The sequence below is a fragment of the Pseudophryne corroboree genome, chromosome 6 (assembly GCF_028390025.1).
Source record: "Pseudophryne corroboree isolate aPseCor3 chromosome 6, aPseCor3.hap2, whole genome shotgun sequence".
Lineage (NCBI taxonomy): Eukaryota > Metazoa > Chordata > Amphibia > Anura > Myobatrachidae > Pseudophryne > Pseudophryne corroboree.
This window is the reverse complement of record NC_086449.1, coordinates 77,724,431-77,740,800: the sequence shown is the minus strand read 5'-3', so window position 1 is coordinate 77,740,800 and position 16,370 is coordinate 77,724,431. Positions and strand designations below refer to the sequence as shown.

At 47.9% G+C, this 16,370-nt stretch overlaps 1 protein-coding gene across 2 annotated transcripts in view; it reads left to right on the top strand.

Moving 5' to 3' along the window:
* ACP5 (acid phosphatase 5, tartrate resistant) overlaps positions 1 to 6,669 on the top strand; it is a 161,325-nt gene extending 154,656 nt beyond the window's left edge. For both annotated transcript variants that reach the window (XM_063931244.1, XM_063931243.1), the window contains exons 3-5: positions 2,677 to 2,804; positions 2,940 to 3,285; positions 4,711 to 6,669. In XM_063931244.1, coding sequence (XP_063787314.1) covers positions 2,677 to 2,804; positions 2,940 to 3,285; positions 4,711 to 4,950 — 714 coding nt within the window. In that variant the 3' untranslated portion in view covers positions 4,951 to 6,669. The remainder of the gene's footprint in view (positions 1 to 2,676; positions 2,805 to 2,939; positions 3,286 to 4,710) is intronic.
* The last annotated feature ends 9,701 nt before the right edge of the window (positions 6,670 to 16,370 follow it).

Below are 16,370 nucleotides of genomic sequence, written 5' to 3'. Positions count from 1 at the left end.
TGTGCAGGGAGGCGGGGTTATAGAGGAGGCGGCGCTGTGCATTCTGGGAACAGTCAAAGCTTTGAGCCTGTTGGTGCCTCGGATAAAGATCCTACTCTACACCCTATTGTCCATCCTTGTGGAGCCCAGTGTACCTCGCAGTAAGAGTTTTAACAACGGTTAGTTCTTGCCATAAAACTTGTTATCTGCATCACAGCATGGGTTGTTTAAAATGTGATCACCCTTAGGGTTATGATCTTCAGTCCAAATGGGGCCCATTGTGTATCTTTAAAACATTTTACTGGACCTTCAAGTTCCATTATGAATGTCCGTGGCTGGATTAAGTAATAGGAAATATTGAATAACAAAACATGAGTTGGCTCATTACGTTCTTTAGCTAAAAGTGTCTTTTTACAGTATATACCGGTCACCCACACACAGGGAAGGCCAGGTCTGCCATCAGAAATTGTGGGGTCGGGGACTGGTAAAATAGACAGGGCCTCCTCCCCCCCCCCCCCCCCCCTTCCCCCTCTGTGTGATGTCATACATTGTGATTTTAGGAGCCAGGCGTGGGGCCCCCTTTCTCTAAGAGCCTGGAACACCAGTCCCCACAGCCCCCCCCCCCCCCCCCCCCCTGATGGCTGCCCTGGGGGAGGCATCCATGTTCTGTGCTCAGCCAATGCCAATCATTTAGTCCACATGCTCACTGGCAGGCAAGGCTGCACCTCATGAATAGTGGTCACAGAGAGACTCTGTGACATCACCGACCCTCACGAGTATTGGCGTCATTCCAGTGAAGGGGTCGAATAGAAATTACACAGCAAGCAGCCTCTATCCCTCTACCATTTCAGCCGTTCTTACTGATGTGGAGCAGAGCCACTGGAGAGGCCATAGTGTGGGTGCTAGGAACATTATGGGGTATATGCAATTGCGTTTTTAAATTCAACACCATTTGACAGTCGAATTCCGGCCGGGGGGTGCCGGAATTCGACATATTCAATACAAAACGGATTCGACAGTCCCGCTGTCGAAAAACGGAGGAATTGACGGATAAGTGCGTCCTGGTTTCGACTTTTCCGACGGTGCAGAAATGGTTAAAGAACACGGGGAAAAAATGCGTGGGGTCCCCCCTCCTAAGCATAACCAGCCTTTGAGCCGGTCACTGGATTTAGGAGAGTATAATTTTATTTACAGGTACCCCGGATTCGTCGACATTGGAGACGTGGCAGTTGGCGTGTCAACATAGGTAAGTATGTATGTGTCGGCATGTATGTAATAAAGTTTTACTTTCAAGGTGTGCGTGTCCTGTTTTTATTTGGGTATTTTTTTTTGCAGAAGAACTACAGGTACCAGCGGGCCCGTTTCCCCCCGCTGCTGGAACTTGTGGTTCTCCAAGTACCAGCTTGCGGGGGAGGCTTGCTGGGACTTGTAGTTCTTCTGCAAAAAAAACAATATTCTTCCATTTTCAACAAGGCTATCAGCCCCCCATCCGCAGCCCTTGGATGGGGGGGGGGGGGGGGGGGGGGGGGACGACGACACAGCCTCGGGCTTCACCCCTGGCCCCCCACTCCTCCAGGGTACCCCGGCCAGGGGTGACTAGTTGGGTATTTAATGCCACAGCCGCAGGGAGCGGTATAAAAGTGTCCCCCGGCTGTGGCATTATCTGTCCAGCTAGTGGAGCCCAGTGCTGGTACAAAAAATACGGGGGACCCCTACGCTTTGTCCCCCGTATTTTTTGCACCAGGACCAGGCGCAGAGCCCAGTGCTGGTTGTTAAAATACGGGGGATCCCCTGTCATTTTTCCCCGCGTATTTTTGCAACCAGGACCGGCTCAAAGAGCCAGAGGCTGGTAATGCTTAGGAGGGGGGACCCCACGCATTTTTTTTTTTCCAGATTTTAACCCATTCCCACTAAATACCATGCTCTCTCTATTTTAGTCAGTGAAAAAAAAAAATATTATTTTAAAAAATCTATAAATAATAGTTGTCTCCTAATAGACAAACCAAGTACATAATCCCTTCTAATATAAATAGATATGCTATTAGCAATAAAAAAAAAAAAATGTTTTAAATTTTTTTTTATTGCATTCCGCCAGCAAAGTGAGGTGGAATGAAATTGACGAATTTACTGTCGAAAAGCACTGTTGTCGAATCGACAATCTTCAATTGAATATACTTTTGCAAAAGCCGCATTTTTAACAGTGCAGAAATGTCGAATTTGAGAAATGTCGAATTTGAAACTGCCGTTTTTTTGACGAAAAGTACTGTATTGCATTGTTGATTCCAATTCGACACGTTTTTTGTGTCGAAAATGGCCCGTTTTTCGACATTTGCGGCAATTCGACCGCAATTGCATATACCCCAAAGTGTGCCAGTGGCTATCAAACTGTATCCTCAGAAACCCAACCAGTTCACATTTCCCAGGTCACTCAGTAGGGGCACAGGTGTACTAGTTGCTCACTGACATATTTTCCAGGTCGCCCAGCAGGTGCACAGGTGTACTCCTTGCTCACTGATACATTTTCCAGGTCACCCAGTGGTTGCACAGGTGTAATCATCACTTACTGACACATTTCCCAGGTCACCCAGCGGGTGCACAGGTGTAATCATTGCTCACTGACACATTTTCCAGGTCACCCAGCTGTAGGAATCGCTAGAATTCATGAATTAATCACCTGTGATTTCTTCACTTCCCCAGGCGACCTTTGAGTCTGTGTTCAACGCACCCTCCCTGCGCAATGTCTCTTGGTACATTATTGCCGGGAACCATGACCACAAAGGAAATGTGACTGCAGAGATGGCTTACTCCAATGTCTCTTCCCGCTGGTGAGGTCATTTTTTGTACTTGAACATGTAAGAACCAGGTTATTGCAGAATGCCTTTGTTTTGGTTTAGTAATACACAGTAAGATAATAAATGGAGAAGAGCTGGCACTCGATGACTTTCCGTCCCTCCGCACAGGAACTACCCGGATCTGTACTATGACGTGTCCTTCAAGATTCCAACTACGAATGTATCTCTGCGGCTGCTCCTCCTGGACACCATAATGTTGTGCGGGAATTCAGATGATTCGCTGGGGGAGCAACCCATGGGGGCAACCAACATTAGGCTGGCAGAGAAGCAGCTGGAGTGGCTGACGGAGAAACTGCAGAGTGCCAAGGAGGAATACCTGCTGGTGGCCGGGCATTACCCAGTATGGTCCATAGCGGAGCATGGTCCCACCAGCTGCCTCCGAGAGTACGTGGAGCCCTTGCTAAAGAAGTATGGAGTGACGGCCTATCTGTGTGGACATGACCACAACATGCAGGTAACATTTGCTTGCAACCCTCTACCTACCTAATGACTAAACACATTGCAGAGCTAGGATGATTGGGGTGAGGGTGGCTCAAACTCGCCACCCCACCACCTCTCATCCTGTGACACTGCTCTCCTAAGGAGAGTTTTTTTTTTTTTCTTTTTACATATTGTTGAGTCTAAGCTCCCACTGTACCATGTAACTGTTCCCTGAAGCAATCACTGCCCCCCCACCCCCAATCCTGCCCAAAGCAGTTCTTAGAGAGGGTAAAAGCCAATCACATTGTCCAGTGTGTTTTGTTCTGCATAACCAGTTGGTCTAAGGGCATTTCACAGATGCAACACATGTTACACAGAAACTACTTATTTTGCATATTGTCAGCTTTATACTTTCACCCTTTTGTCTTTTTGAGGTGCGCATGATTGAATACCCATCTTGTAGTAAATCAGAAAAGCAATATGCTCACGCTTTGTTTTACCCATAGTGTACACCATGGATCTTCAACCTGTGGCCCACCAGCTTCTGTGGGACTACACATCCCAGCATACCTTGCCTCAGTTTTAGCATGTCTTAATAGCAAAATTGTGGTAGGGCATGCTGGGATGTTTAGTTCCACAGCAGCTGGAGGACCGCAGGTTGAAGACCCATGGTGTACACGGTACCAGCTGCGCGGCAGTATTAACTCCATATATGTATACAAAACAGACTTTTGCTATCGGCACTAACAAGTATAATACTGCAAAACTGTGTCTTTAGCAAATAAAACCAGAGGGGATTTTGTTCATATTTTGATTAATACAGTTAAGCTTCCATTGTCAAGGGACCACAATTCTCATTTTCCCTGCACTAGTATACATGCCCAGCACACCACTGCATTGCGGCTATCAATCAAGGCTATAAAAGGCCTACTTGGGCGTGGTTCACAAGCCAGCTCTTGTATAGAAGTTACCAGTGACGTGCGGTGCGGTGCGGTGAGGCAGAGCCTTTCCTTTACTAGAGCTTAATTCAGACCTGATCGCAGCAGCAAATTTGTCAGCTAATGGGCAAAACCATGTGCACTGCAGGGGGGTGGGCAGATCTAACGTGCAGAGAGAGTTAGATTTGGGTGGGTTATATTGTTTCTGTGCAGGGTAAATACTGGCTGCTTTATTTTTACACTGCAATTTAGATTTCAGTTTGAACACACCCCTCCCAAATCTAACTCTCTCTGCACATGTTATATATGCCCCCCCTGCAGTGCACATGGTTTTGCCCATTACCAAATTTGCTGCTGCGATCAGGTCTGAAATAGGCCCATACTCCAGTATATGCCAGAGTTTTGAATATATAAAGTATATGAGATATACAAAGAATATATAATTTTTAGTTTACCTCTCGTCTTTTTCTAGACCACATTCTCGCGGTCACCTTTTTGCTTTTTTTTTTTTTTTGCTCTAGTACCTCCAGGATGATTACGGCATTGGGTACGTGCTGAGTGGAGCGGGAAATTTTATGGAGGATTCCCGGAAGCACGAGAAAGATGTTCCGGAAGGATATCTACGTTTCTACCAAGGTGAATTGGAAGCAATGGGGAGCTTTGTCTACATGCAGGCTACCCCTAAGGAACTGAATATAACCTACATACAGTCTGGGGGCAAGAGTACCTTCCGCACCACCCTGCACCCACGTCGCCGGTAGCCATCTCTGCTACACAGCCCCTGCTAGCTGTCCTGACATAATAGTGAATGTTTTCCGTTGATCGTCCATCAAATACTTCAGTGACCTGAAGCGTCGGTCGTATACAGAATAGATCACAGACTGACCATTTTAAAGTAGTGATATTTAAGACTGTGCCACAAAATGAACAAATAATGTGTAAATGTTGGTGAAATTTAGGGGGACATTTACTAAGCAGTGATAAGAGAGGAGAAGTGAGCCAGTGGAGAAGTTGCCCCATCAACCAATCAGCAGCTCTGTATAATTTTATAGTGTGCAAATTATAGATGTTAGTTCAGTGCTGATTGGTTGCCATGGTCACTTCTCCACTGGCTCACTTCTCCGCTCTTATCACTGTTTAGTAAATGTCCCCCTTATTGCTGGTTTGTTTTTACTATTTTAATCATTCTGATTTGTAGAAATCCTAATCCAGAGAGAAAGGTACTTTTAAAATCTGCCTTTTTGTATGCTAAACCAGTATTCACGAGCGCATGGCTTGTTAATTCACTGTGAGCAGGTGACCGCACCAAGGTGTGAGATCAGGAGCTGGGGGCTCTCATGTCCCCAGTCTGCCGACCTCTGTCCGATCTAGTCTACTGATGTGACCCCAGCAGGCGGTTCTCTATCTGATGCTCTGGGTCTCTGTCCCTCTCCCTGTCTGTCAATGCATCGGTGCCACTCCCTTGCCTGCTGTCATAGAGAGCTGTTCCCACTCCAGACAAGACGGCTGCTTGCTGTGGGCGATGTGGACTGCTGTATGTTGGGCGCATCTGGCAGCGGGTAGCTGCCTACGAGGTAACAGAGTGGATTACATGGGCACCGGGACTCCATAGTACTCTACAGCGGCTTAGCCCTCCCAGGCTACGGCGCTCCAAGTGACGGCCCTGTCAGCCTGCCCCTTGAGCCGCCCCAGGCTACGGCGCTCCAAGTGACGGCCCTGTCAGCCTGCCCCTTGAGCCGCCCCAGGCTACGGCGCTTCAAGTGACGTACCTGTCGGCCTGCTTCTTGTGCCGCCCCAGGATAAAGCACTCTGAGCAACGGCCCTGTCGGCTCGCCACTTCAGCTGCACCAATGTGTCTCCTTACACTAGTTCCCACTAAATGGAATATTGGTTCAGCACACAAATTGGATGTAACCAGCAGTAACGTGTACTATGAAGTTTTTATATAATTGTTAAATCCTATGTAATCTTCTATGTAATCAACAAATTTTTCTAGAATTATATCTGAAATATCGGAGACCATAAGTGAGTGTTTAAATTTCAAATTCAGATGGTCGCTGTTCTTGTGTGGTGGTGTTGTTGTTGTTTTTTAATAAAAAAAGACCCACAAAACTTTATTTAAAAACTCAACGGTTTGTCATATTTGCAATGTACTTCTCACAGGATTATGGGGCAGGGACTAAAGAATTTTGAGAACATTACATTTAAAAACTAGCGCATGATCTTCTCATTCTTCCCCTCATATGTCGTGCAGCTGTTGACTCCTGCGTGCATGACCCATGATGCTATTTTCCGCACATTTGTGGCTTTTGCATATAAAAACCTGCTGTATCTGTACCAGAATCCTGTCCCCAAAAGTGTCTTTTTTTTTTATTTTTTATAATCTTTCTTTGAGCTTTTGTTTACGTTTAGCCTTTCAAATGTATGTTAGTGTCTATGTATCTTTTAAATTGTACATTTATTAAATGTTTGGAACAATTCTTTTCTTTTTTGTTAACTTTTTATTCACACAACATGAACCTATGGGTATGGATCAGGGGGTCAACCCATATTAGGTCAACAGTCGGTTGGTCGACGGGGTCAAATGGTCGACATGTAAAAGGCAGATCGGGTCTATGGTCGACAGGTACAAAAGACAAAAGGTTGGCACTGCAATTTTATTTTTTTATTTTTTTTAAAGGGTGTATTATATATATATATATATATATATATATATATATATATATATATATATAATATATATATATATATATATATATATATATATATATAATCCTTTTCCACACTGTAGCACTCCAATAAGTGTACCTCTTTGCTCACCACACTTTAGTTGTTCCATGGGTCGACCCACATGGATGGCAGAGTATGGAATTTTTTTTTTTTTTAAATGTTGTCATCTTGCCCTTTTGTACCTATCGACCATATGGGGTTGGCCTATTGACTGTCGGCCTAATTTGGGTCGCCCTTTCATCCGGATACCCAATATTGCAATGCTGAAGTACGACTGCAAACAAAAAATGACAAACTGACACCAAGGCGCATATTCAGTAGCGCAGCTAATTGCCGGGCCAGGCTGATTCAATTAGTGTGATTTACCTTGCGTGTGAAACCCTGATGGTGGACTGAACCTCGAAGCTTCAGGAGCTGTGAGGAAACGTCTGCAAGAAAAACTGCACAATTGGGGGTTCACGCACAGGGAAAACCCAAGGATTCCGCAGTCTATGTGGAAAATCCCCTATTTTAGGCATGGGGAAAAAGGCTATTTAATTGAACAGACTCTCCCTGCACCTAATGAAATATGCCCAAAAGTATGGCTTAAAGAAAAAGGCCTGGCAGTTGGTGCGGCTCCCCTATTTGAATTTTGGACTATTCTGCGGAGCCGCCTATGGTCACTACTAATTAATTTTGGACGCTGTTTAACTATGTTGCAATGCCTGTCCAAGCTGATGCTGCCACCTCAATCAGTCAGTATGTGGTCCCACCTTTTTTTTTTTTCTTCTGGCGCATGTTACACCTGCGTTATTGTGTAAAATGTGTCCCTCAACGAGCAGCCCTCAGGTTGAATCATAAAACATTCATAGAGGAGACTAACAAGGCTATTCACCTGCTGCTAGAGAGCTTTAAGAAATCTCTTAATGTCGTTCTTTTGTATTTCTTTGTTTTGATAAGAAATGAATGTTTAGTCATTATGATGTGGTCTACTACTGAGTATTGTACTTATGTTTACTCTGATACACTCTTAACTTGAAATGTTTCTATATTCACCCTGCACAATGCTGCGGATTCTTTGTGTTGTATTATAAATAAAAGTTTAGATTAAAAATAAGAATTAATACAAAGATCAGACAGTAGATGGCAGTATTACCCTAAATGTAACCCTACATTAAATTGCATCATACGCAATATTATTATTATTTATTATTATTATTATTATTATTATTATTATCCTTTATTTATATGGCGCCACAAGGGTTCCGCAGCGCCCAATTATAAATATAATACTTTTTGTGCAATTCAACTAACAGTACAGTGTTCCTAAGAATGTACAAATAATCCCTTATCTTTTTCTACAATCAACTTTCTCTTGAGAGATTCATTATTGTCTATTGTTTAATTTAAATATTTGCTTGGAATCCAATTATTGCCGTGGGTTACAAAATCTTAGTCTTGTATTACACATACATTTCATCTTACTTCCTATATTTCCTTATACGGTCTTGTTAAAAACCCAACTTTTTTATATGTGAGCACCAAATATTAAGTAGGGAAGGGACGAAATTGTGATCTATGCAAAATTAATAGGTGGGTGTGTTTATGCATAATAATGGGTGTGTCTTAATATAGGATCTGTTTCAGCAGTCCAGTATTATTAAGGTCGCAGGTGGCCTTTCAAAGACGCACCCTGATACCCAGGGGCATCGACAGCGGAGCCGGGCCCATGTAATGGGGGGCGTGGCCAATGCAGGGAGGTGCAACTAGCCCCCCTCCTTATGAAATGTTAAAAATATTTGTGAATGCGCTGGACGGGAGGGAGGCAGATGGGTGCCGGTGGAGACCGTACATCAGGCAGCATGCAGGGAGTGAGAAAAGTGACCGCTGCAGCAGCTGCCTCTCTGCACAGCACACAGACAGCAGCGTGTGCTGGGATGAAAAAGAGACTGCTGCTGCAGCAGTCGCTCCTCTCTCCCCACTCCTAGTGCCTCTGCCTACAATGGTGGGGGGGGGGGGGGGTAGCGGGACCCTCCAGCAGGCCCGGGTTAAAAGTGCCTCCACCCCCCCCCCCCCCTTCTTGGCTCCACTGTTGATACCACATACAGTATGCCAGACCAGTCTCAAGCGTCGTTCTTGCTGAAAAATAGCACTGGGAATCATTAATGCAAGAACCAAGCTACCTCAGGGTAATTACATAAGAAAACATTTCACCCGGCCCAAATCTCTTCAGGGCCTTGCTCAGAAATAAATATAAGACAGTGAAAGGCCTTTCCGTTTATCGATGTTCTCTAGGCCTCTGTCTTTGTGATGGAGAAAAAGGTAATGTTGCCCAATCATGTCCATGGAAGATGACAGAGACTTGGTGTGTCAGAGAACCACACCTGGATCCCCGAGCATTTCTTTATATACTCATACAATGTTCATTCCCTGTTAGTGGTATGTTTGGTTATTTATCCATTGAACAATCTGCATCTCTGACAGTGGTTCTGCAGGTAACTTTACATTACATCAGACATTGAAAAGACCTATTTTACCACTCCAGTGTCGTACAGATATCTTTGGGTCGTCCATTGCCTGTTGGTTCTAGTATTATAATGTCATGTGCTTTTCCTTCCCTTACTTATACCATCATCTACTCCCTAATGCCTAAAATGAGTCCTAACCCTTGGAAATAATGGTGGTCATTCCAAGTTGTTCGCTAGCTGCTTTCGTTCGCTGCGCAGCGATCAGGCAAAAAAAGGCACTTCTGCGCATGCGGCGCAATGCACACGCGCGTCGTACTATTACAACGAACGATGTAGTTTCACACAAGGTCTAGCGAAGCTTTTCAGTCGCACTGGTGGCCGCAGAGTGATTGACAGGAAGTGGGCGTTTCTGGGTGTCAACTGACCGTTTTCAGGGAGTGTTCGGAAAAACGGAGGCATGGCTGGGCGAACGCAGGGCGTGTTCGTGACGTCAAAACAGGAACTAAACAGTCTGAAGTGATCGCAAGCGCTGAGTAGGTCTGAAGCTACTCTGAAACTGCACAAAATAATTTTGTAGCCGCTCTGCGATCCTTTCGTTCCCACTTCTGCTAAGCTAAAATACACTCCCAGTGGGAGGCGGCATAGCGTTTGCATGGCTGCTTAAAACTGCTAGCGAGCGAACAACTCTGAATGACCACCAATGACCGCTGAGAAGCAATGTTTATAAACCATGTCCTGCAATGTTCTGTGGTGTGAGCCACTTTCTTCTTGTTTTGTTCATTCTTTTACTGTTTCAGTACTTTGTAAGGTGCTGTTGACCTCATATAAATAAAGGATAATAACCTCTTTTGTAGCAAAGCTTCAAACAGGCACTGAAAGCCCACCTGTTTATCAAAGCGTACCATTCCACATAACCTAATCTGGAGGCCACCCTCCCAACCCACTGCCTCATGCCTTGGCCATCTATGCCTCACTTACTTCCTGCCATCAGGCTGCCTTCTTCCACTTGCTTACACATCATGTCACCTTTCTCTCCCCACCCCTAATTGGGGTGGCCAATTATTTCAGCTGGGGGGCCACCGAACACATCCCAGTGAATATCGGAGGGGCCCCCCCTTCCCCCTTATGGGAGAGATGTACTAAGAGGTCTATTTATTAACATTATTTTTACTAAAACAATGTGGGAAAGGGTGTTTTCACACCCTTTTCACATAATATTAGTATCACCTGAATGTATTAAAGGTCATTTGGAGCAGTTTCCATGAAAAACTGCTCCAAACCCTTTAATTCACTTTTTTTTTATTTAGTAACCCACATCGCATTCCCCATTCTTATAATAGGAAATATGATGTGGCCAAATTTACTAAAAAAAAAAATGTGAAAAAATACAGCAGTGTGCCCTGTAATAATCTCACCAGCTCAGGCTGGCGAGATCACAGGGCATCACTGCGATAGGGAGGCATTTGCCCAGGTGTGCGGGACTTGGCTCCAGAGATCAGCTCTGTGTGTAAGCTGATGAGAGTGTAAAAAGGAAAAAAAAAAAAAGTTAAACAAAACATGGGAGCCGGTGTCCACCATATGCTGCAATGTGACCCCGGTGTAGTAAAGTGACGCTACAAAGCGGCAGCGCACTTTACAGCACCGGGGGTCACCGCAGCGCACAGAATCCGGCACCCTGCAGGAGCAGCATGGACTGGTAAGTATATTGACCTGCTGGGGGGCAGGGGGAGGTCTGCGGCGCACGGGGTAGTCGCGATGCGGGGGAGTTGACTGGGCGGTGCCGGCACATGCGCAGCAGTACATCGGGGTATTTTTTTACGAAAAATACCCCGATGGTGCTGCGGAGTATCATCGCAGGGACAGAGCTTGACCGCACGCTCTGATCCTGCATGCGATAATTGATACATCCCTGCGATGTAATCAGTTATCGCAGTGCGAGTTTGGGCGATTTTATCACCTGTTATCCGCACCCTGGATGCGGATGGAGATAAATAGGCCCCTAAGTCTTTTGCATATTAATAATGGGGTAGGGCTAAAAACAAATATAAATGTATAAAACGAGTTTTATGGTAAGAACTTACCTTTGTTAAAACTCTTTCTGCGAGGTACACTGGGCTCCACAAGGATAGACATAGGGGTGTAGAGTAGGATCTTGATCCGAAGCACCAACAGGCTCAAAAGCTTTGACCTTCTTCCCAAGATGCATAGCGCCGCCTCCTATATCACCCCGCCTCCGTGCACAGGAGCTCAGTTTTGTTAACCAGCCCAGTGCAGTAGCAAGTAAAAGAGACGACAACTGGCAGTTGCCACAAACACCACACTCTCCCGACAGGAGAAGTGTCAGCGGCTAATGCCATACCAACCCAAAGAAGCTAAGTGCGTCAGGGTGGGTGCCTTGTGGAGCCCAGTGTACCTCGCAGAAAGAGTTTTAACAAAGGTAAGTTCTTACCATAAAACTTGTTTTCTGCTGCGGGGTACACTGGGCTCCACAAGGATAGACATAGGGGATGTCCTAAAGCAGTTCCTTATGGGAGGGGACGCACTGTAGCGGGCACAAGAACCCTGCGTCCAAAGGAAGCATCCTGGGAAGCGGCAGTATCGAAGGCATAGAACCTTATGAACGTGTTCACAGAGGACCACGGAGCCGCCTTGCACAATTGTTCAAGGGTCGCACCACGTTGGGCCGCCCAAGAAGGTCCAACAGACCGAGTAGAATGGGCCTTAATGTGATCAGAAGCAGAGAGACCAGCCTTCACATAACCATGTGCAATTACCATTCTAATCCATCTGGCCAGAGTTTGCTTGTGAGCAGGCCAGCCCCGTTTGTGGGAGACAGATCAGGAGAAACAAGTGCCGGAACTACAATCTCCTGATTAAGGTGGAATGAAGAAACCACCTTAGGTAGATAGCCGGGACGAGTCCTAAGAACCGCCCGGTCACGGTGAAATATCAGATATGGGGAACTACAGGACAAGGCACCACCTTAAGGGAAAGCCACTTAAGGTCAGCTGAACCAAGAGGTTCAAACGGAGACTCTTGTAACGCCTTCAAAACCACCGACAAGTCCCAAGGTGCCACAGGCGGGACATAGGGAGGTTGGATACGCAACACGCCCTGAGTAAAGGTATGCACATCAGGTAAGGTTGCAATTTTTCTCTGAAACCACACCGACAAGGCAGATATTTGAACCTTGAGGGAGGCCAGACGCAGGCCTAAGTCCAGGCCCTGCTGATGAAAACCCAACAACTTGGCTATACTAAACTTGGAAGCGTCATAATCGTTACATGCGCACCAAAGTAAGAATGCCAGACCCTATAGTAAATCCGAGCAAAAGCCGGTTTCCGGGCCCGCAACATAGTTTGAATGACCGCCTCAGAAAACCCTTTAGCCCTTAAGACGGAAGCTTCAAGAGCCACGCTGTCAAAGACAGCCGGGCTAGGTCCTGGTAGACACGGGCCCTGAACGAGGAGGTCTGGGTGTTGTGGAAGTAAAATTGGACGCTCAGACGATAGGCCTTGCAGGTCTGAGAACCAGTGCCGTCTGGGCCACGCTGGAGCTATGAGAAGCAGAATTCCTTTTTCTTGCTTGAACTTCCGAATTACCTTGGGCAGGAGTGACACCGGAGGGAACACGTACGGCAGCCGAAACCTCCACGGTACCGCCAGCGCATCCACGAATGCTGCTTGAGGATCCCTTGTCCTTGCTCCGAAGACCGGAACCTTGTGATTGTGTCGAGACGCCATCAGATCTATGTCTGGAAGGCCCCACCTTTCCACTAGGAGTTGAAACACTTCTGGATGGAGGCCCCACTCGCTGGCATGCACGTCCTGATGACTGAGAAAGTCTGCTTCCCAATTCAGGACTCCCGGAATGAATATTGCCGATATGGCCGGTAGATGGCGTTCTGCCCACTGTAGAATCCGTGAGACTTCCTTCATTGCTAGGCGGCTTCGAGTGCCGCCTTGATGATTTATGTAAGCCACTGTGGTGGCGTTGTCCGACTGTACTTGAACAGGACGGTTCTGAATTAAATGCTGGGCTAGGATCAAGGCATTGAAGACCGCCCGCAACTCCAGAATATTGATCGAGAGGAGGGACTCCTTCTTGGTCTACCGCCCCTGAAAGGAGTGTTGCTCCAGCACCGCGCCCCAACCTCTTAGACTGGCATCTGTCATCAACAGGTCCCAGTCGGATATCCAGAACGGACGGACCCTGCACAGTAGCTGGTCCCGGAGCCACCAGAGCAGCGACAGACGGACTACCGGAGTCAATGAGATCATTGGAGACCTGATCCGGTGAGGCAGGCCGTACCATTTGGTTAGAATCAGCCTTTGGAGAGGGCGAGAGTGAAATTGAGCGTACTCCACCATGTCGAATGCTGACACCATGAGGCCCAGCATCGCCGAATGTATCAACACTTGCGGACGAGATAGGAAGCAACGAATCCTGTCCTGAAGTTTCAGGACTTTCTCCTGAGACAGGAACAACCGCTGGTTGGGAGTATCCAATAGTGCTGCCAGATGCACCATGCTCTGAGCAGGGATCAGGGATGACTTCTTCCAGTTGATGAGCCACCCGTGGGCTTGCAGAAACCGGACCGTCACATCTAGGTGACGCAGGAGAAGTTCTGGGGAATTTGCCAGGATTAACAAGTCGTCCAAATACGGCAGTATCCTGACCCCTTGACGGCGGAGTACCACCGTCGTCACCGCCATGACTTTTGTAAAGACTCGCGGAGCCGTTGTTAAACCAAAAGGTAACGCCCGAAACTGGTAATGGCAGTTGCCAATCGCAAATCTCAGGTATTGCTGATGAGACACTGCTATAGGAATATGCAGGTAAGCATCCTGTATATCCAGGGAGACCATTAAGTCCCCAGGTTCCAAGGCCAGAACTATAGAGCGAAGGGTTTCCATCCGGAACTTGGAAACCTTCACAAACCTGTTCAATGCCTTGAGGTTGAGAATGGGCCCGGAGGAAATGGCGCCCTGGGGCTGGGGGAGGGACTCCAGGTCTAAGCCTTATCCCCTCTGCTGGCAAAACCACCGGGTACTGCGGGCTACTTGTAAAAAAGGTTTAGAGAGAAAACCTGACCTGCACCCATGCCCTGGTGATCTAGTGGGATCGCCTGTACTGCCACAGTGTCCACCGCAAGCGCGCGCGGCCCGCCTCCCACTGACCGCGCCTGATCGCGATAAAGTGCGTGTCCTGCGAGCGGAACCCACTTACCTCCTCCCGAAGTGCGGCCACACGATCCCGGAGAGCCCCAGCCGTGTGTGACTAACTTGAAAGAAAACCGGAGCTTCCTGCTGTAGGTACCCGGCAACCAGGCAGGGATGTGCAGGCAGGGGAGGCAGTGCCTTCCCTGTCATTAATGACTAAAATAATACAAAGAAGATACTTATGACACATAAGTATCTTCTTTATTATTTTACTCATCATTAAAGTGTGCATAATTAGTTTGGGAGGCACCGATCGCGGTGGGACGCGGCAGTACGGACAGTTCAGCAGAGTTTGGCATCGGAAGCGGTACCCATTTCAAAAATGGTGCCTCAGCGTCATTTTTGAAATTCAAGATGGCCGCCGCGAGCCAATCATGGCTCGCCGCGTCATCGCCCCGTCCCCTCCGCTGACTTATATAAGTCAGCGCGAGGCAGCGGCTGTCAGTCCGACGGCGGAGGAGGAGCTGAGAAGAGCTCCTGAAGACCGAAGACGCCGTGGAAGTCCTGGATGGGTGGCGGCTATGCAAAAGAGCTTAGCAGCCGCCACCAGGAGAAGACGCCAGAAGCTCTGGGAAGGCGGCGGCCACGTAAAAGAGCTTAAAGGCCGCCTCCCCCAGGTGAAGACCCTGTTTAATAAAGGTTTTTTTAAAGTACGTGTAGTGTGTTTTTTTTTATATTTTCTTTACAGGTGCCAGCGGGCCCTTTATGTTCGGGCATGCTGGCCCTTGTGGTTCTCCAAGTGCCAGCATGCTGGGGCAGGCTTGCTGGGACCTGTAGGCCACCTGTAAAGAACAGTATTAGCATACAATGAACCCCGCAACCACCGCCACCAGGGGTGCGGGGCATAGCACTGGGCTATTAGCCCAGTGCTGGTTATTGCACGAGAGGGGGGACCCCATTTTCATTTTTTGGGGGCCCCACTTTTCGAGGAATACCAGCCCTGGACTGACTGGTTTGGGGAGTGTTTAATGGCATGGCAGGGGGACCTCACACTGAGTGTCTCCCCTGCTATGGCATTACCCCGCCCCCCCCTAGCTGGTTCTGCCTGGTGCTGGTTTTAGTGGTGTGGGGGGACTGCACTTTTTTTTCCCGGGGGGGGGGGGGGGGGGGGGGGTGTTTAGCTGCAGTGCCTCCCCAGCCCCTGACCTCACCGCACGTCACTGCAACCAGGGCACGGGAGTGTACAGCGCCGCTAGTGGAGAGATGTGCCTCTGCTGCAGCCCTTGTAGTCTTCTTTTTCCCTCAGAAAAAGCTGCAAGCACCAACTACAAACTGAGCTCCTGTGCACGGAGGCGGGGTGATGTAGGAGGCGGCGCTATGCATCTTGGGAAGAAGGTCAAAGCTTTTGAGCCTGTTGGTGTTTCGGATCAAGATCCTACTCTACACCCCTATGCAGAGGCGTATCTAGGGCAGGGCGAGCAGGGCATATGCCCTGGGCGCCGTGACAGGCCTGCCAGAAGGGGGCGCCACCGGCCAGGGCAGTAAAAAAGGTTCAGTGTCGGCCGCTGATCATCCTGCTCCATCTCTGCTCCTGACGTCCAGTGACAGGTGGGGACCGTTGGAGTGTTTAGTTGCGCCCACAATGCACCGGACCAATAGGAGAAGGATGGGGGTGGGGACAAGCAGCTCATGCAGCAGCATCATTGGTGGGCGGGGTGTCCGGACTCCGGAGGCATCCCAGACTATATTTAAATGTTGAGCACTAGAGTCCGGGCGCCGGCATCCCCGCGTAGTGGATTGCGCTAGTGCCAGATCGGGGCTGCTGGGCACTGTGGCAGACAC